General features: G+C 35.2%; 1 protein-coding gene across 4 annotated transcripts in view; it reads left to right on the top strand.

Annotated features, from left to right (window-relative positions):
- Positions 1-22,201, top strand: part of DNAI7 (dynein axonemal intermediate chain 7) — a 71,510-nt gene that overhangs the window by 25,911 nt on the left and 23,398 nt on the right. For 2 of the 4 annotated variants that reach the window (XM_049625193.1, XM_049625192.1), the window contains 7 exons: positions 1,165-1,246; positions 3,995-4,086; positions 6,081-6,182; positions 7,046-7,183; positions 12,117-12,263; positions 14,828-14,931; positions 16,738-17,047. In XM_049625193.1, coding sequence (XP_049481150.1) covers positions 1,165-1,246; positions 3,995-4,086; positions 6,081-6,182; positions 7,046-7,183; positions 12,117-12,263; positions 14,828-14,931; positions 16,738-17,047 — 975 coding nt within the window. Of the gene's footprint in view, positions 1-1,164; positions 1,247-3,994; positions 4,087-6,080; positions 6,183-7,045; positions 7,184-12,116; positions 12,264-14,827; positions 14,932-16,737; positions 17,048-22,201 lie in introns of those variants that run through there. The other 2 variants (XM_049625196.1, XM_049625194.1) reach the window with 2 other exon arrangements.

Below are 22,201 nucleotides of genomic sequence, written 5' to 3'. Positions count from 1 at the left end.
TCCCACTCTCCGAGCAGAGCTGTTAGCTTATAACCTTCCAGATGTTAAGTCCTGCTTGCTGTCCGAACACACTCCATCCAGCCCCTCCGCTTTTGCAAGCCAGACTCGGGGGCTCTGCTTGGCCGGTGGGCTGCCCCTTTGCCCCGGCTCCCTCCTGCCAGTCCGTGTAGCGCACATCACCTCTCCGCCCTTCCTACCCTCTTCCGTGGCCCTCTCGTCTATGCTTGGCTCCAGAGAATCCATTCTGCTTGTCTTCTGGTGGTTTTCTGGGTTATTTAGGCAGGTGTGGGTGGAATCTAAGTGATCAGCAGGACGCGGTGAGCCCAGCATCCTCCTACGCCACCATCTTCTTCCAAAATCCTAAAATTGTATTCTTAATAGCCATAGCCCTTCTCAAAACTTTTAGGAGGTTTCCAGTTCTTTTAAAATAATGTCCGACCTCTATAGCATAGGCTCCAACCTTCTTTTCCATTTTCATTTCTATCACCTTTCCTTGGAATCCATGAACAACAGTGTCCATGAACTTGTTGGCCTTTCCAGTGCTATCCCATCTCCATATCTTATTGCCTGCATTTCCCTCTTCTTGAGATAGGAAATACTCTTCCCTGCATATTTGCATGTTAAAATCTTCTGGGCACAAACTTAAATACTACCTGCTCTATTAAAATTTTACTTCATTCCAATTGTTGAAAATAATCTCTCCTTCCTCTAAACTTAAAAATGACTCTCTGTATATCTGTTAGTCATAAAAATATTTTTAATTATTATAGGCATGTAGTAGTATTAAAACTGTTTTTACATATATTTTATTTTAATCCTTACAACAATAAAATGAGGTCTTATTTAGCACCATTTTAAAGATGTGGAAACTGGGAATAAGAAGCTTATTTAAGTTGTATACTATTAATTATATAATAATTAAATTGTCACCATCACTGTTGCCTTTTAATAACTTTGCTTATTTTTCTTACTTGTTTCCATACTTTGTCCTCAATACATTAAGGCAAGGCTTTGTACAGGATAGGTAGTCTTTATTTGAATGAATGAAAGACTGGATTCATGGAAGTAAAAGTATTTTTCATAATTACTATTTGAGAGGTATGTATTTTATGCATTTGAGAGATATGTATATTAGTAGCCTTTTTTTATGTTATGACATTTAAGTCTGCCAGGAAGAAGAAAATCACCAAAGCTGAACGGTTAAAGCAGCTACAGGAGGAGGAGGAGAGACGGCAAAAAGAGGAAGGTACAAAGTACATAGTGATACTATTTTCACATGCAGGGACTTAAACAATAGTTGATATTTCTATATTCCCATCAATATTTTTAAAAAGAATTTTCAAAATTCTTCAATTTTTCAAATTTCATCTGTTTATTTTTTAATTTTAAAAAAAATTTTTTAATGTTTATCTTTGAGAGAGAGAGACACACACTGTGCGAGTGGAGGAGGGACAGAGAGAGAGGAAGACACAGAATCCTAAGCAGGCTTCAGGCTCTGAGCTATCAGCACAGAGCCCTACGTGGGGCTCGAACCTGCAAACTGTGAGATTATGACCTGAGCTGAAGTCAGACCCTTAACCGACTGAGCCACCCAGGCGCCCCAAATTTCATCTGTTTTTTATTTTTATTTATTTTTATTTATTTTTTTTTTAATTTTTTTTTAATGTTTATTCATTTTTGAGACAGAGAGAGACAGAGCATGAACGGGGGAGGGTCAGAGAGAGAGGGAGACACAGAATCGGAAGCAGGCTCCAGGCTCTGAGCCGTCAGCCCAGAGCCTGACGCAGGGCTCGAACTCACGGACGCGAGATCGTGACCTGAGCTGAAGTCGGACGCTCAACCAACTGAACCACCCAGGCGCCCCTCATCTGTTTTTTAAATAGTTATCTGCTATTTAAAAGGTACCCAGAAAGTTTTGTTACTATACATCAATCACTTTGAGATATATCTTGAAGTGGAGTTGCCAGATAAAATACAGAATTCCCACGGAGGGGCACCTGGGAAGCTCAGTTGGTTAAGCATCCAACTCTTCATTTAAACTCAGGTCATGATCTCAGAGCCATCTTATCGAGACCCACAGAGGGCTCTGTGCTGACAGTGTGGAGCCTGCTTGGGATTCTGTCTCCTTCTCTCTCTCCCTCTCTCTCTCTCTCTCTCTCTCTCTCTGCCCCTCCCCAGCTCTTGTGCATGCTGTCTCTCAAAATAAATAAACATTAAAAAAAAGTACAGAATGTGCAGTTAAGTTTGAATTTCAGATAAATAATAGATGATTTGGGATAATTTGTTCCATGCAATATGGAACATACTTAACCCACCCCCCCCCCAAAAAAAAGGCTATTTATTTATCTGAAATTCAACTTCATCTGAGCATCTTGTATTTTTATTTGCTAACTCTGGCAATCATGTCTTGAAATGTTTATGTTTACCTATGAAATTAGGGGCTTTGGTGCTAATTCTACAGTATGGATTCTGAAACTTAAATTCATTAAATATGGGAAATAGGAAATAGACACTAACAAGAAATGCACAGAACAGCCTAAGTTATTATAGTTTAATAATATGCATTTGCCAAATTTAATCATTTGTAAAAAAAAAAAAGTAAATTAAAAATTAATAAAAATATCTATTATTTAAAATAACAAAAAGAGATTTAAAAAACCAGTATACCTTTTAGCATCAAGAGCATGTGTGGGAGTGCCTGGGTGGCTTAGTTGGTTTAGCATCTGACTCTTGATATCGACTCAGGTTGTGATCCCTCGGTTGTGAGATGGAGCCCCACCTCAGGCTCCACATACAGGGTGGAGCCTGCTTGGGATTCTCTCTCCCCTTCTCTCTCTGCCCCTCCACTGCTTGTGTGCTCTAAATAAATAAATAAATAAATAAATAAATAAAATTTTTTTTAAAGAACCTGTGGATTCAAATTCATGTTTTAAAAGTCTGTCCACAGCTCAGAGCCTGGAGCCTGTTTCGGATTCTGTGTCTCCCTCTCTCTGACCCTCCCCCGTTCATGCTCTGTCTCTCTCTGTCTCAAAAATAAATAAACGTTAAAAAAAATTTTTTTTTAACGTTTATTTATTTTTGAGACAGAGAGAGACAGAGCATGAACGGGGGAGGGTCAGAGAGAGGGAGACACAGAATCCGAAACAGGCTCTGTCTCTCTCTGTCTCAAAAATAAATAAACGTTAAAAAAAAAAAAAAGTTTAAAAAAAAATAAAAGTCTGTCCTCAGGCTCCACGTTGATTTTTTTATATACAATCATTATTAAATCCTTTTTAGGTGGCTCATGATAAGAATACAGTATCAGGATCTAGAACATGGGGAAAGTTTTATTATATTGGATTAAACTTATATTCTTCAACATATCTTTCATATTTAATAGTGAAAGCAAGAGAAGTTTAAGGTAATTGCTTCTGGAGGTGCCTGGGTGGCTTAGTCAGTTAAGCATCTGACTCTTGATTTTGACCCAGGTCATGATTTCACAGTTTGTGAGATTGGCCTGTTGGGCTCTGAGGGGACAGCACAGAACGTGCTTGGGATTCTCTCTCTCCTTCTCTTTACCCCTCCTATGCTTACACCTGTGCACACTCTCTCTCTCTCTCAAAATACATAAATGAACTTAGGAAAAGTGGTAATTGCTTCTAATGATGTAGATATAAGAAACTTATGGAAATCTGAAGATTTTACCTCTCCTTAATTACTTATGATAGTTCTGTCATTTTTTATTATTTAAAATTATTATTGGATTGCTATAAATTTGGAGAAGAGAAATATTATTATGGGCCTATTTTTTTTTTTTTTTTTTGGCCAGAAACTTTGAGTCATGTTACTTTTTTGAAAGAAATCCAGCATTTGTCTTATTTCTACCACATAATATAGGCTGTAAGTTCTATAAAATATTTCACTACCATTATATCTTGAAAATATTTTAAGTAATTTTAAGGGATTAAAATTAGATTGATTTAATCACTGAGAAAAAATTTTTTTGGTTCTTTAGAGGAAACCCGTGTGAAACATGAAAAAGAAGAAATGGAAAGACTTGAAAGACAACGGGTTGAGAGAGAAAAATGGCATCAACTTGAAGCAAAAGTATGTAAACATTAGTAATGTTATTAATGAAAACAAACTATGTAGCTATCAGATCTGTTTGGCCATTTAATGTCACTCTCCCCCATACCTACCACTAATGTTTAGGCCTATGTAAACTGGTTTAACTCCTTTATTCCTACCATAAAGAAGTGAAATTATTACCCACAATTCACAGATAAGGAAATTGAGGAAAAAGGAAGGTAAGCAGCTAATGAGTTGGAGCCAAGACTTAGACATAAATAGTCTCACTTCAGAGCCCTTGCTTGTAGGCATTAAGTTATTTTTCTTGATCTGTTTTATAGATAATTAAACAGGGCTTCCTCCCCCAAAACTCAAATTCTACCTCTCATATTTTAGTTTTACTTCTCTTTTTTACCAGAATTACCAGGATTTTTCATATCAGTAGTTCTGATCTCGACAAGCCTCATAACTGTTAAAAATTGAAGGCCCCCCCAAGGAAATTTATTTATGTGGGTCATATTTCTCAATATTTACCACATTAGAAACTCAAACTGAGAAATTTTAAGACACATCATATTAATAGACATTAAATATTATATAAAATAAACATTAATAAAAATAAGTAAATATATTAACATATTTTAAGGAAGAAAACTATTGTACATATAATTATATATTATTGAGTTATAATTGACATATAACATTGTATTAGTTTCAGGTATAAATATGGTGATTCAATGTTTGTATATATTGTGAAATTATTATTCCAGTAAGTCTAGTTAACATTCATCACCACACATTCTATATGTTTTAAATTAGAGAAATAAGTGGCATTGTTTATATTTTTAAAGTCTCTTTGATGTCAGACCTAATAAAAGACTGCTAGATTCTCATATCTATTCAGTATTCTGTCTGTTACAATGAGTTTTTATCAAAGTGCATAAAGAAAATCTGGCCTCACACAGAATCATAGTTGGAAAAGGGTAATATTGTAATAGCCTTTCAGGTAATTGTGGATATTCTTTTTGATTCTATACCAAAACTCAGTAAGTCATAGTTTCTTAATATGGAATGTGAAATCATATCAATGAAGTTTTCAGAGTGTTATACTAAAACATTGATCTGTCTTACACTTTAAATTGATCTTGTATCCATGTATGATTTTGAAATATCATACATTGGTTGCTTAGAAAAACTTGATTTACTGAATAATTTCCTTCCAAATGTTGACACGTTTTTATTATTAGTTACCAAAAATCACATGCATTGATGTCTTCCCCAATCAAATCAGAAAGGTTTTTAAGGATTGAGAAAATGTCAAGCTCACAGTGGTCGATACAAGTTTTTTTGTTTAATTTGAATTTTTATTTGAAAGCTTGAATTTTATTATTGGTAACAAATACTTTTAATTCTTTCCTGAAAGTGACATACTCAGTGCATTCATTTTTGAGAGTGTCTGCCAAAATACTCAAATAATCATGCAAGCAGTGGTTTCTCAAGACAGCTTTGTCCTTTGAAACATGGCAGAACGCTTTATGCATACTTCTCGCTTTATGCACATAGAACAATCAAAAGACTTATGCTGAAGGGTTGACACTTAACAAAATTAATAATTTTCACTTCCTCAGGTCACTCTTATATGAAAATGGCTGTTTACTACCCGCAAACCCCAAAGAATATGACTCCTAGTATAGCTTGTGCCTTGATTTGTGCTGAGACACCAGCAATTTTAGACCATTTTGCACCATTAGTGTAAATGTATACACTGCAAAAGAGGCAGATACTGTTTCAGTATAATTATGAAAACATATTTGACCTCACAGATCCCTGAAGAGTCTTGGGGACCCACCAGGTGTCTGCAGATAACTTGCAAACCTCTGTTTCAGAGGAAACCTTTTGGAAATACCAGTTACATTGAAACTAATTTTAGTGTTCATTTTGAAACTCAGTATTTTGCCGAATAAAGTTTAGATGCTACCTGTGAAACATAAAGCTAAAATTAAAGAGCCCACCAATGTATCCCCATGCAACAGGATCTAGAAAGGAGGAATGAAGAACTTGAAGAACTTTATTTATTAGAGGAGTGTTTTCCTGAAGCAGAGAAGTTGAAACAAGATACTAGATTGCTTTCTCAGGTAAAACTGATTTTGTGTGTTTGTGTGTGCCACAAGAGGAAATTATACTCTGATATCCTTTTTAATCCCCTCAGATTTTTAATTTGTCTGTAAAACATCTCTAATTTGACAAATCTGTCATATTGCATGTAGCAAAGTAAATTCACATACCTTTGTAGAAAACTATTGTCAATAATAAGACCCTTGAAATTTTTGTATCTTTTGACTCTGATTTAATTTTGGGGGAATCTATACTGAAGAAATTATTCTGAATTAAAACGGAAAACTTTGAGCTTAAGTCAATCTAGCATTGCTCAAAACAATGTAACTTTGGAAAAAAGTAAAGGTTATTATAAGGAGAAAAAGAAAAAAAACTATAATAATATGGCAAAAGATGATTACACTATAATTTTAAGCAAAGTACAATATGATTACAAGTGTAGAAGTTTCATAGACTGCAAAATGAATGGAAGTACTCATACTAAAATGACAGTGGTGATTAACAATTAGTAATAATTTGGAAAAAAAAAACCCACAAAAAACAGTAATAATTTGGTAAGTAGATATTAGCCCAAGTGTTGGCTTTTGTAAATACAGGAGCTATATGTTTAGAGACGAAAGCAAAACAAAACCAACTCATAAATACTGTTTTTTAAAAATATGACAATTACTAGAATTGCTATTTATTTGAACTAGTGAGGCTTATAAATTATTTTGATATAGAGAATTTGGTTATTATAGAGATATCTCAAGTAGGCAGTTAAAGTCATAATTTTTTTTACGTAAATTGGGAAAACTAGATTATGAGAACTGATACTTGGAAAAAAGTTATTTAATCTTTGCATTTTCATCATTGTGACCCTTCCAACATTTTTATTCCACAGTGGAATCACTACATTCAATGTGATGGAAGTCCTGATCCTTCAGTATCCCCAGAAATTAATACTTTCATTAGTCTGTGGAAAGAGGAAACAAATGAGACTTTAGAGGAAGTGATCGCGAAGAGTAAATTAGTGCTAAATGTATGTCCTAGAGTATTACTCTGTAATTTTAAGTTGTTTAAGTTACAAATTGTCTGGTATCGACTCCAAAATAGAAATAAATTAAACAAATATATATTTGTATTTGCCAATTAATAACACTATTGCGTGTTTAGATATCGAGAAAAATATTTAACCTTTCTCTTTTTTTTTGTTTTTACAACTCCCATTTTTATTTTTTATCTTTGCCACCTTAGATAAGGTCTGTATAGCATAAATGTGAAACATTATGTGTCTAATCTAAGCAGGGGAAAAAAAATCAAGTTGCATCCATTTATGTAGATAACTTGGAGGGAAAGTGCATGATTTTATCTTGAGTTGAAATTTTCCACTATTTGGTGATTCCCTACACATACTTTTCTATGTCAACTATGTGCCAGGCACCTACTCTTCTAGGCATGAAAGAACAAAGATGAAGAAGAATATCCTACCTTCTAGTTCTGCAAATAGGATGGATAGGCTACCCTGAGGAACTAGCACTTTATGATGCACTTAAAAATGCTAAAAAAATAATGTTTTAATGATATTTAAGTTCATTGCCTATTTCAAAAGAAAGTAAGGGAAAATCTTGGAGGCCATAAAACAATTCAGAAAAGTGGGCAAATCTCAAAGTGAGTGGCTTCCCAGAGACACCACTTTCCAAGAGGCTTCTTTTTCTGTTAAGTCTTGGGTTAGCATTGGTTTAAAGGACCATCAGGAAGCAAAGCCTAGGGTCCATGCAAGGTGGCAAGTTGGATCAGAAACTCCATGTATGGCTGGGAGCCTCAAAAAGTTATTGTGGATGATAGGGGAAATACCTGCTCTGCAAAGGGAGATGATAAGAACTTGTTTGGCTCATCTTTAGCTTATTGAAGGGAAACAAAAATGTCTCTACCGAGAATTCTTAATCACAAGTGAATCAGAAGTTGTATTGGAAGAATTTACCAAAATATAGCACACAGAAAGAGATAAAGAGATGGAAAATATTAATGAGCAGTTAATGGGTATGTATGATAGAGCAAAAGGGGCTAAAATGCATCGAAAAAGGGTACCAGAAGGGAATGACAGTATTCAAAGAGAAAATGGCTGACATCTTTCCAGAATTGAGGAAAGATACAAACCCTCAGATTCAAGAAACCCAACAAATCCCATTAGGATGCATAGAAAGAAACCCATACTAGGCACACTTACATAGTAGTAGGAACTGGAAGGAATTCACTGCACTTGGTCCTATTCTAATGCTTTTTGTTGCAATTCCTCACCACATTCTTGTGCTGCTTGTCACTGGGGTTTACTTCTTCAGCATGTTGTTATGAAGATGGAGTAACTCCAGACCATTAAGCTCATAACATGCATTGCCTAATTTGATGTGGGCAAGCGTATGAGATCCATTTTACATATGTAGAGAGAAAAACTGTGACTTGCTTAGAGTCTCCTATGAGACTTTAAATAGGGCTTACTCTGACTTTCCAGCAGCTCCCAAGCCTCCTGTCCACTGTGAGATATTTGGACACCAGTGAATTCATTGTACAGGGTTCTTGCCATTGCACATCCTCTCTGCCGGCTGCCATGGCATGCTGCTGGCCCAGGAAGCCAGTGCTCTGCAATAGCTGGGAGAGAGTAGGAAGTAGCACTGGAGTTCACTAGTGATGAGCTGGAAGTGAAATCTTCCTATTATGAGAGTGGGTTACAGAAATAGAAGGAAGAAATAGTACAGAAAATGAGGAAAGGGCAGGTAAAACAAAATAGGAGAGGAGGATGATCATAGCAATAGGAAACTAAAGAGGGCAGCACTTGAGGAACAGAAAGAATTGGATAGCAGTGACCCCACGGTAAACACTAAGTTCCAAATTATCAAATGTATTTATTTGGCAAGCTCTTATATAATACTTACTATTCCAGGCTTTAGAAATAGTTACTTGCTGAATTCTTATAATAACCCTAGGAGGTAGGCACCAGTATTCTCATTTTACAAATGAAGAGGGCATAGTGATGCACAGAGGTACAAAGATGTTATATAACTTACCCAAGTCCACACTGCTAGTAGGAAGTGGCTAGGATCGAAGCCCTGCATGCTGGCTTAAGTCCATACTGCCCTCCACCACAATGCCACCTCTCTTAATTGAGAAAATTTCTAGGTATTATCTGTGTCAGTGTTCAAAACTAAATCCTGCCACTTATTAGTTAGTTGTTCCTTGGTCATGCTGTGCCTCAATTTCTCTCAACACTTTAAATATCTCCACTCTCTTCTTGATTAGATGATTTCTGGGAAGTTAAATGTAATTCGTAATTTTGTTTCTCTTAAGGTAAGGTGTTGTTTCCTCTGGCTTCTGTCGGGATTTCTTATCTTTGATTTTCTGTAGTTTGAAAATACTATGCCTAAGTGTAGTTTTCTAGGGCATTTATCCTGTTTGGTGTTCTCCAAGCTCCCTGAACCTGTGGTTTAGCATCTGATATTCATTTAGGGAAATTGTTATTTCAAATATTTCTTCTGTTCCTTTCTCCCTCTTTTCTCCTTCTGGTATTCCCTTTACATGCATGCTATACCTTTTGTAGTTGTCCCACAGTCCTTGGATACTTTGTTCTATTTAAAAAAAAATTTTTTTTTCACTTTTTGTTTTCTTTGACTTTAGTTTTCAAAGATTCTATTGTTATGTCCTCTAGCTCAGAGATTCTTTCCTTTGCTAACTCCAGTCTACTAATAAGCCCACCAAAGGCATTTATCCATTTCTATTTGGTTCTTTCTTAGGATTTCTATCTCTCTGCTTTACGTTGCCCATCTATTTATGCATGCTGTCTGCTTTATCCAGTAGAGCCCTTAGCATATCAATCATAGGTGTTTTGAATTCCTGGTCGGATAATTCAATATCCCTGCCATGTGTGGTTTATAATGCTTGCTTTGTCTTTTCAAATAGTGGTTTTTGCCTTTTGGTATGACTTGTAATTTTCTCCTGATAGCTGGACATGATGTACTGAGTGAAAGGAAGTGGTATAAATAGGGCTTTAGTAATATGGCTGTGAGGTGGGGCTGGGGAGGAGAAGAATCCCATAGTCCTGCAATTAGGTCTCGGTCTGTTAATAAGCCTGTATCTCTGCATGGTGAACTTCACAAGTGTTTTTAATTTATTTTATTCCCCTCAGGTGGGAGGGGATGGCTAGTGCTAGCTGGAGTTATTTCCTTTCCCCCAGGTGAGTGAGGCTTTGATATAAGTCCCAAAACTTAGGCTCTAGTTAATTAGTTTCCCCTAAGATCAGGCCTTGTTAAGGATAGAGTACTCTGGTGTATTTCAAAACCGTTCCTTTTCCCTTCCCTCTGCTGGAAGTAGGAGGGGATTCTGCTCCCATATTTATTGTGAGAACCTGGTGGAGCATTTGGAGGTAAGTCTCACAATATTGTGGGCTCTCCTCCTTCCATGGCTGTGCTCTCCTGGAGTTTTTAACTCTCAAGAGCTGTCCACACTAAGCCTTCAGTAATTTGTCATTTGCAGTTTCAGATGTTCTTATCTGGCACTGGTTTCTGCAGTGGCTTTTGTTCCTGAATATACCATGGTAAGCTAACTCCCTCTGTTCACTTATAGGTCTTTCCAGTCTTGAGATCAGGCATTTGCCCAGTCTCCTCCCTTCTTGTTGATCGAAGAAGAGTTGTTGATTTTTCAGTCTGTTGAGCTTTTCACTTGCTGTTAGGAAGGAGTGGGGTCTTTCAAACTCCTTACCAATGGAATCAGACTGCCTTAGTTTCCTTATCTATAAAAATAGGCATAATAACAGTATCTACCTGATAGAGTTATGATGAAGATAGAATGAATTAAAACATAAACATTTAGAACAGTTCCTGGCACATAGTAAGTGTAGGAGAGGGGAAATTCTTCTATCCTTCAAGCTTTCAGCTGGACTGAGAATTCAATATACATGAGACGTGCATGGAGACCCAATAATGAAATTGAAACCCAAAGAAATGACCAAGGCAGGCAGTTTTTATACATTTTAGACAATCGATTTGTGAGGAATTTACAAGATAAGGAAAATAGGTGTTTGTGAGCTTTAGTTAGTAAGGAATTCTAAGTGGAGTTTGGTCTGATGTGGTAGATCAGTAAAAAAAAAAAAAAAAAAGTAACAAGGTTTATTTCTACAGTTTTCTTGAGTTTAAAGTTCCTATCTCTGGTCTTTTTACTTCTTAGTACAGGGAAGGTATTTTCATACGGGAGATTTGTTTCCTGCTTTCAGGAGACAGAGGAGGGTGCAAGTGTCTTTACACTGGTTGCTTCTCAAGTAGCTTCAATTCAAAATGATCAATATGCCATTGTGCTACATTTGGGGGTGGCCTGCCGTGGGCACCTACATAAATATTCAGTACATATTAGTAACGATCTGCTCTTCCACCTTCGTCTCATTCTCCTTCTCATTATTGTTTATTTGCTTGTTTTAAATTTTTTTAATGTTTATTTTTGAGAGAAACAGAGAGCAAGTGGGGGAGGGGCCCAGAGAGAGAGACACACAGAATCTGAAGCAGGCTTCAGGCTCTGAGCTGTCAGCACAGAGCCGGACTTGGGGCTCGAACTCACAAACTGTGAGTGAGATCATGACCTGAGCCAAAGTTGGGCACTTGTCTGATTGAGCCACCTAGGTGCCCCTCCTCCTCATTATTGTTATATCACTATTTCTATTGTTCCATTGTCTTCAGCATCCAAGCTATGCCTCCTCTATAACTTGCCAATAGTTGAGAATTTTTATAAAGGAGTATCTGGAGGAAATATTTTTATTTTTCCATGATCTTAAATAAGACAGTTAACACAAGAAAGGATTTTTATGTTTTACTGATGATATGATGTGTTCGTCAATTCTAAAGTGATAGAACATTGCCTTTTCACTTTTTCTTTGACTATTTGTCAGAAGTTTATTTTTAGAGTAAATTTTTACTTTACATTTTACTTTATAGTTAATTGAGAAATTGAGATTACTTTTATTGCAAACGCCATCATATGATTTGGAAGATAAAGCTATAATACAATACCAAGGATCAATTCTAGAGCTGCAGGAGCTCCTCCATCTTAAGTTCAATGTAGCCACAGAACGACTTCTCAGAGTAAGTGTGATTATTTTACTCATAACTTATGATTAACTTTTATAAGAATGAAAACTTTATGCTACATAATAAAACATCTAGCATCCTTTTTTAATTAAAAGGCTATGGAAAAGTCAGTAGAATAATAGGCACATACATTTATCCGGATCTAACAACCATAAATACTTCTTTTTTCCAAATTTTTATTTATGTTTATTTTTTGAGAGGGAGGGAGAAGAAAGCAAGCCGGGGAGGGGCAAAGAGAGAGGGAGAGAGAGATCCTCAGCAGGCTGCACGCTGTGATGCGGGGCTTGAACCCATGAGCTGTGACGTGAGATAATGACCTGAGCTGAAACCAAGGGTCAGATGCCCAACCAGCTGAGCCACCCAGGTGCCCCCAACCATAAATATTTCTAAAGAAAAAAAAAAGCATTATCAATGTAGTTAAAGTCCAGTTTTTTTCTTATACTTGCTAAGGTTTAGTGGGATCACTATGAAAATAAATTCGCTAAACATTGTATGTTAGATATTCACTACTCTAGATAAATGAGTTGAAAACAATTATAATTATTGGTAGTCACTCTATTTTTCCCAATTATCTTATCGCTAAAAATAATATCAAAATAACTGTAAAATCATTATTATACCTTAGGAAGTAATAATTCCATACTCTAATATCCAGTCCATATTTAAATTTTGGCTACTATCCCATGAATGTCTTCTATAGCCGTTTTTGTTTTATTTTGTCCTCTAATCAGAAAACAGCCTTAAGGTCACACATGGTTTGTGGTTATTTTGGTTTATTTTGGTCTAGAACATAGTCCTCTGTATAGTGTTGGTAGCATATGTTCTAACTACAAAAAGAAATGCAAAGAAGGCTTAAACTTCACTAAATTTATTGTTAGTAATATTCATATAATTTTGCAACTCTTTGATTTGTAAGAAAAACAGGAAGTATATTAAAATTATTAGTAATCAAGATTATTTTAAGAGAAAAACAGTACATAAAAGATTAGGAAAAAAATACTGTAATGTTAAATTTGAAGTGGAGATATCAGTATGAAGCAGATTTCTTTTTAATCCTTAAGATGGAACCAAGTCTAACTGGGGTAAACAGCTGATTCCGGGTCTGGAGCAAGGACAGTGAAAGATGAGATTGAATTATCTTGTGCTAGAAAGCAAATAAATACTTACACACTATTGGAGTCATATCCAAAGGCATAGAACTAGCCTAAAGAAGCTTTCACTGGTCAAATTTGCAATAATTTGAATATCACAAAGAATAATCATAATTGATTATAACACATTAAATAAAGAAAAATCCATGGGTCTAAAGTGATAACTCCAAAAAGGAAGGGGGACAGTGGAGTAGGGGGAACAAAGAGTTCTTTACAGAAGAATGCCATCTGATAAATGTAGAAGGAATTGTAAGTTAGAAAGTCACCATTTTTCAGTCCCCGATTGTAATAAATGATAAGGATCATTTTCACCTAGATAATTAGGTGAAAAGTTGTTGAAGAACACCTGATTCTCCTAGTGCCAAAGTATTAGGCCACAGATTATTTATTGATTGGGGAAAAGTATACTTTGTAACTGGGAGAATATGGGTACTTACACCTTAACCAAGTGATCAAGTCCACATTGTTAATAGTGGGACATCATAGAGCTCCTGATAGGATGCAACATGAAGAACACAACATAAGGTCCAATGCCTTCTTGCCAAAAATAACTAAGCCTATGTACACACCTAACTTTCAAAAAAGTTAAAAAAAATAAAGGGGATAGAAAAGCAAGTTAAACAATACCATGAGGAAACAATCAGATAAATTCACAGTGTTCTACAAGACAGCTATTCCGGATACTTCAAAAGGTAATGTCACCTTTTAAGGAAAAAAGTGTGGGGGATCAATGACTTTTTAAAAATTAACAATATATTCAATCTCCAGTACTTCTAAGGTTTTACAATATGGCAGCTATACACATACAGTATTGACTTATTTGAGGCATTTAAGAGAGCTAACATGCAACAAGCTCTATTTGTTTTTATCAAACATTCTTAAGAACATCCTTAAATTGTGCATTTAATGTTGGACATCAAGTGTCAGGCTAATAAAACATGACTCATTTGGATTTCATAAACTGGAAATTTTGTTTTCTAAATTTGATAATGTTCAGAAATGAACTAGCTTTTGCAGTAGCATGATCTACATTTTAATAAGGTACAGATAAAGAAGCAGGTGTATAGTTAAGATGAAAAATCATGATAATGCTAAAATTGAAAAGGGTTCATGGTAATCATGATAATGCTAAAATTTTAACAGTAATCCTGGGAATACAGGAGCAATTTTAATCCTTAGAGACTGTAAGGGAAACTGAGTGCAAAGGTGAAGCACATTTGTATCATTGAAGTTCACTTGTATCATTCAGAAAATTTTTTAAAGCAATTTTTTGTTAGTTTGATATTTTTACCCAGATTACTCTTTTAAGTAATAAAGGGAATCTAACACCTAAGTAATGAAATGACTCTTGTAAGTTGCATAATTTATGAGGCCTCTAATCTTTTATGTTTTCTTTTTCTGTTACAGCAAGCTAGTACATTAGCAGATCTGGATAGTGGAAATATGGAAAAAGTCATTCAAGATGAAAATGTTACTGTATATGTGTGGGCAAACCTCAAGAAGAATCCAAGGTATTCCCATGGGTGATACTGTAGGTCAAAAGACATTGGGAGTCACATCATGATGACTAGGCATATGTCTTTTGCATAATAGTGTGGTATACATGGATAAAACCTATGTTAGGAAGTCAGCCAGCTGGAGTTTGAATCACAGAACTGCCATTTATTTACCTGAGGCAAGTTACTTAGCCTTCTGGAGCTTCATTATATCAATGGTCAACTGATGATTATATTACTTAACTTAATAGGATTGGGTTGAAGGTTAAATATTAATATAAAAATCATAGCATGATGTTTAGTACAAACAAATGCTGAATAGATAAATGTCTTCCCCTTTTCTTTACCCACTTAATTCACACCCCTCATAGGGTGGTAGGTGCTTTCTACATGGCAATCTAAAACTTTGAAAATCTTTGTGAACTTTTTAAATAATACTTAAAAAATACATATATATATAAATTATATTTAATTATATTTAATTATATAAATTATATAAATAATTGTATATATATTATATATAATTAAATATATGATGTATAATTATATAAATTATATAAATTTTATTTAATTATAAAAATAAAATATATTTATATTATATATATATATATATATATATATATATTTAAGTGATGTTTCCCCACTTATTTACAGGTAATAACATCTTTCTGAGAAATGAGAGTGATAATGATAAATTTATAATTACTTCTGCTATTTAATCTTCAACAGTTCAAATTAATTGAGTTAGTATGGCAGTGAGTTCTAGGGGAAAAAAATTGCAAAGTAAAAGCTAGGAGGCCTAGGTTCTGGTCCCAGCTCTGAAAAGGCTAGTCATATGATAGTGGAAAGAATTGGACTTTAATTTTGATATTTAGTAACAGGAATGGACAAAATACTTTCCAAGTTACATTTGCTGTAAAATACTCTGGTTTAAATCTAATGAGACAGTGTATTAATATAACCCTTTTCATTATAAAATGTGTTGCCTATAGAAATTACTCTGTATAATTTTTAAAGAAGTAAAATGAATAGCCCTCTATTAACTGTCCAGATTTAAGAAGAGAATTAGAAGAGAATTAGATGGTGTCTTTTTACTAAGATAGTGAATAGTGGAGGCAGAAACAAGTTTTGTTTTATTTGATGATAATGAGGGGGGCTGCAGGCATGACGAGTTTAATGTTGGGTCTGTTGAGTTTGAAGTACTTGTGAAATATCCAAGTGCAACTGTCTGAAGGCACTGAAAAAATCTGAGTTGATCTATTTTGGGGAGTCATTATCATAGATCAGTAGTTCTTAACTTTTTGGGAGTCATAGACTCTTACAAACTTTATTACATACACATCATAGATAAGGGCATTTTTGGGCCTCTTAAAGCCGATTCAGGGATCCCTCTTCTGTCCCACTACCCCATCCCAAGACACATAGAACTCATGTTAAAAATGCCAGATTACATAAGTAATGATTGAAGCCATCAAAATAAGATCCAAGGAGAATATGTAGAGGGAGAAAGAAAGAGGGCCTGGATAGAGAACTGAGTAATATAATATCAACATTTAAGGGACAGGAAGAAAGCCATACAGGGGAAACAAAGAAGGACCTGCCTGTGATGGAAGAGAAGAGTATGGGGTCATACATCCCAAGAGAGTGTTTTTGAGAAGGATAACACTAGCAACTGGGTCCAAATTGCAAAGCAAGCAAGCAGGCATGGGTTGGGACTCAAACCTGTGGCAAAATTAAAGTGGAGAGAAATCTTGCTTAGGTATAGATTCTCAGCAGACTTCGTTTTCTACAGTCTCACCTTTTTGTTAAAATCATTAACAGGTATAGAAGTGTAAGATTCTCTGAAACACAAATTAGATTTGAAATTCCAAGGATTTTAGCAACAAGTGGCATTGCTATACGACTCCTGCATACTCACTATGACCATGCCACACCACTGCGCCCTGTTTCAGCATCATTACAAGGACATACTGCCACAGTAACTCACTTTGTCAAAGATGAAGTTCAGAAGGGAGAAGCAGAAATCAGCAAAGAGCTCCAAGAAGAGTATAAGCAACAAGAATGTGAGTCTGTATCAGTTTGTGAGGAAGAAACAAAAGTTGAGGAACAAGGTGATACTGAAGTACAAATGGTAGGACACATTTTTTAAATGTATACATTTTCTTTATGTAAAAAATGTTATTAGATTCCCTTGAAGCATTCTCAAGATTTTTTTCCTTAACAACTAAGAAATTGTCTGAAAGCTGCTTTCTTGCCAGTGGCTCAGTTTTGAATGTATATATTTTCTTCTTGCCTTTTATTTATAGTCACTATTCATAATTGAGCCTGTTGTTTCCACATCCTAAAATTCAGCACAGGAATTGCTCCTTTTTATTCTAGGGATATGCCTGAACAGCTTTGAAACAAATTTAATTTTTGTGTATTTTATTTCCAACTCACTTAAGGGAACTTGTCATTAAATGGAAATTTATAGTAAATACTTTCACTAACTGAAGGATTATCTTACATTACTTTCTCACCTGTTGGTTTTATAAGGTGGAATTTAGAAAGTAAAATTGATTTTCTTAAATTGCTGTACTCCTCTCTTAAAATTGGACATCTTTAGATATAATAACATATTTGGGCAATTTACTAATCATACTCCTTTAGTTGTTTTCTGCTCTTTTCTATTTCTGGGATTTTCAAGCCACTTACTTTTTATGTTAGAATTAACTGTGTCTTTAGAATTTTTCAGAACTGAGTGGCTTTTAAGTTTGGCCATAAACAATCTGCATTTTAGGAAGGTCCAGAAGTAGCAGGTTTTCCTACAAGTGCTAAGACACGATATGCATTGTTTTACTGGTTTATTTTCTTTAAACAGGGTTAAGAATTAGATTGAATACAAACTTGAAATCAGAATAGGAATTTATTAGATATTCTAAGAATAAATTTAATTGAAAAATTCCACTTTAAATATTACACCAGAATAAAAGATTATAAAGATTCTTTAGCAATATAGAAAATGGATATGACATGATGATCGGTACAAAGAGTAGTATTTAGAGTATGATTACAAGCATGTCAAAATGAAAAGGAATAGGGGAGGAGAACCCAGAAACTTGTATATAGCTGACATTTTGGAGAGGTGGGAAATGATTTGCTCTTTTAAAAAAATTTTTTTTATGTTCATTTTATTTTTGAGAGAGAGAGAGAGATAAAGTGCGAGCAGGGGAGGGCTGAGAGAAAGAGAGGGAGACGCAGAATCCAAAACAGGCTCCAGGCTCTGAGCTGTCAGCACAGAGCCCGATGTGGGGCTCAAACCCACAAACTGTGAGATCATGACCTGAGCTGAAGTCAGTGCTCAACCGACTGAGCCACCCAGGCACCCCACAAATAATTTTCTCTTTAAAAATTCGTCACTTAAAGAAATGATCTTTGAGCAATCCTATAGCTTTAAAAAAAAAAAAACAAAAAAACAAACTTAAAGCTTAAAAAAAAAAAAGCTTAGGTAACTTGGTAGCTTCACTAGAGTTCATATTTCCTGTTATCCTACCTTTCCTGAACATACGGGATGATTACACTCTTCACCACCTTGAAGTTAGGCATGACCATGACTTACTTTACCTGATCAGATGTGAGTGGAAGGGACATACTGATTTCTAAAGGTGGGAAAAATAAAGAATGAGTAAATGGGCCCTGGACTTGACATTGTTTAAATATGCAGTAAAAAAGGCCAAAATGAAAACCCATTAACTTAAAATTTGACAGGATTCATGGTTGAACATTCAGAACTGTTAGATGCAAAAAGCATCTGAAAATGTTTGATCTTGATCTGATTAAAAATGTTGGATAATTTCTCTCCCCTCAGGTCCCTTGATTATATAATTAATGTTTTGTGAAAATCCACCAGCATTTTATTCAAGAATTTCACATTTAAAAATTTTTAAATTAGAAAACATAATTTGATAGATTACTTGAATTTACATTGCTAACACAATTCTTTCTTATGCACACGTCTTTGTTAAAGGGGCCTCATGCAGTGATGATTTATTATGCTCTGTAAATGTTGGAAATAGTTATATATAAAAAATGTAAGCATATAGGGACGCCTGGATGGGTCAGTTGGTTAAGCATCCAACTCTTCATTTCAGCTTATGTCAGCATCTTGCGGTTCTGTTCATGAGTTCAAGCCCTGTGTCGGGCTCTGCACTGACAGCATGTGGAGTCTGCTTAAGATTCTCTGTCTCCCTGTCTCTCTGCCCTTCCCTCTGCTTGTGCTCAAGTACACACACACACACACACACACACACACACACACTGTCTCTCTCTCTCTCTCTCTCTCTCACAAAATAAATAAATGAATCAAAAAAATGTTTTTAATGTATAAGCATATAAATTCACTGACATACTCAACAGTGAAATTATGTATTTTTCTCAAGGTCTGTCATTTATTTCAGACAATAAGGAGCTATTTACAGTAAGGAGTGCTTTCCTTTACTTTCAGCAATTGAGCTCGAGAGTACCAAATGAAGATTTCCTCAGCTCAAATGGCTCTTACCAATGTGTTTACATTGCGTTTTTCTGTTATTATTTAATGTTTTATTGAACAGTTTCAACGTCTAACTAACAGTATGCCAATACCTAATGTTGATAATGCCACAAAAGTAAGCCCAGCAAAAGCATTCCACCCAGTGGTAAATTGCATGTTTTATAGAATGTTGAAGCTGTCCTCAAATAAGTAGTCTAGGAACCCCAGACTAGAGGTAGCAGGCAATTAGTGATATGGCAGAAACAGTTTTATTTTATGAAACTTCTCCACAGCCTGGGAAGCTTGGTCAACAATTGTGTGAATGGTAGATGGGGGAACCTGGCTGGAGGGAACTTTGTTATCAGGGGATTTGAAAAGAGAAAATTGCCTGAAAGATGAAAATAACATTAATTCACTTACCACCCCTATTTCCAGGAACCAAAACTCTTACCACACCCAACAGGCGTGTGTAGATGCTTCTGCACGTGTGCCCCATCATCCTTCCAAAACTGAGAAGTTAATATGAATAGTGCTAAAGCATTCTTCCACAGAAGCAGAAGAAACCTGTAGTAATGGTTAAGTGTGCCAAGGCAGGAGGGAAAAGCCATTTCCTGTGCTGGGAGGCTTGGTGGGGTGGGGTCAAGTCAGGGGAGCAGTAATTGCTTAGAAGAATCCCTCAAGGCACTTGCTGTGCTGTGCTAGGTAACAAAAGAGAGAAGACAGTCTTTAACAGTTGTCACCTGGGTCTACACTTGCCTCTAATTTTTGTAAATGTGAGTAGACTGCAGGGGGCAAAAATCACTGGATTTATAAAAAAGGATCAGCAGCTCAAAAGAGGAGGTCAAAGATAATTTGGTGGAATTGATGTGGAAAAAAAAAGTAAGAGAAATGGTAGAATGAAGTAAGAGGTTCAAACTCTGTATAAATTTACAGAAATCAAGAAGGGAAAGAATGAGTTTAGTATAATAATTGGCAGTGGAACAGCATATAAATTTTTATATTTCACTCTACAGACTAAAAAAATACAGAGTAGTTTGTTTTTATATTTAAAGCTTTAATCAAAGCTCAAAATGATAAAAGTATATGAGGAGAACATAGAGAAGTTATTTTATTATCTTTACTAAGGTCTTATCAGTGCATTAAAATCAAGACCATAAAAGGAGATTCACTGGATCCAAACATTTGGTTTTTTTATTTTTTTAATGTTTATTTGCTTTTGAGAGAGACAGAGTGTGAGCAGGTGAGGGGCAGAGAGAGGGAGACAGAATCTGAGGCAGGCTCCAGGCTCTGAGCTGTCAGTCAGCACAGAGCTTGATGCAGGGCTCGAACCCACAAACCACAATATCATGCCCTGAGCTGAAGTCGGACGCTTAACCCACCGAGCCACCCAGGCGTCCCTGGATCTAAACATTTGTATAGCCCAATAAACCTCACTATAAACAAATTTGAAAGATCATGAAATGAGAAAACTATTTCAACACATAAAACAAGGGGTTAGTATTCGAATCAAAAGAACTCTTACAAATTGTTAAGACAATCTCCTAATGTAAAATTAGGCAAAGGACTTGAGGAGGCAGATGAGAGAAGTGTAACTAACCAATTGAAAAATGAGAAGATACTGAATCCAATAAGTGATCAAATTAGAAGCAACATTATATCCTGTCTTCTCAGATTGAGTATGAGGGGGAGGACTCATTTTCCGCATACTGTTGTTAGAAATGTAAATTTGTATGATCTTTCTGAAGGGCAATTTGGCACATGTAAATGTAGCTATCAGTGATTTTAATTTTAGTAATTTGTTTTGAAATAATAGGACAAGTAAATAAAAATGCACTACAGTGTTTATTGAGATATTTTTATAGTAGCAAATATAGTCCACAGATTAATTATCAAATAGTCAACAGTCAAATATTAGTAGTCATTCAAAATAATGATATCGATTTTATATACTTATAAACTTTTATATACTTATAGATTTTATATACTTTAAATTTTAAATTTTTTAGATATAATTGACATACCTATTAGCTTCAGGTGTATAACATCTATTTGATGTCTTTACTATGAAATAATTACCACGATAAGTCTAGTTAACATTCATCATCATACATAGGTACAAAAATACAATTTGTTTTTTTGTGATGAGGACTTCTAAGATCTCTCTCTGCAATTTTCAAATATATAATACAGCATTGTTAATCATAGTCACCATGCTGTACATTACATCCCCAGGACTTATTTTATAACGGGAGTTTTGTACATTTTAGCCGTCTTCACCCATTTTACTCACCCCCACCCTTGGTAACTGCCAGTCTCTTCTATGTGTTTATGAAGTTGTGTTTGTTTTTGTTTAGCTTCCACATACAAGATAATCCAATATTTGTCTTTCTCTTACTTCACATAATGCCTTCAAGGTCCATCTATGTTGTCACAAATGGCAACATTTCCTTTTGTATGGCTTAATAATATTCCATTGTGTGTATATACCATATTTTCTTTATACATTCATCTATCAGTGAACACTTAGGTTGCTTCTAGTACAGTCTTGACTACTGTAAATAATGCTGTAGTGAACAGTGTATATATATTTTTTAAGTTGGTATTTTTATTTCCTTTGGATAAATACCCCAAAGTAGAATTTGCTGGATCATATGGTCACATGGTATCTCTATTTTTAATTACTTTGAGGAAGCTCCAGACTTCCATGTTTTCCATGGTGGCTGTACCAATTTACATTCCCACCAACAGTGCACAAGGGTTCCCTTTTCTCTATTTCCT

This window comes from Panthera uncia, chromosome B4 (genome assembly GCF_023721935.1).
Source record: "Panthera uncia isolate 11264 chromosome B4, Puncia_PCG_1.0, whole genome shotgun sequence".
In the NCBI taxonomy this organism is placed as follows: Eukaryota; Metazoa; Chordata; class Mammalia; order Carnivora; family Felidae; genus Panthera; species Panthera uncia.
The sequence above is the reverse complement of the archived record's forward strand: the minus strand, read 5'-3'. Positions and strand labels throughout refer to the sequence as shown.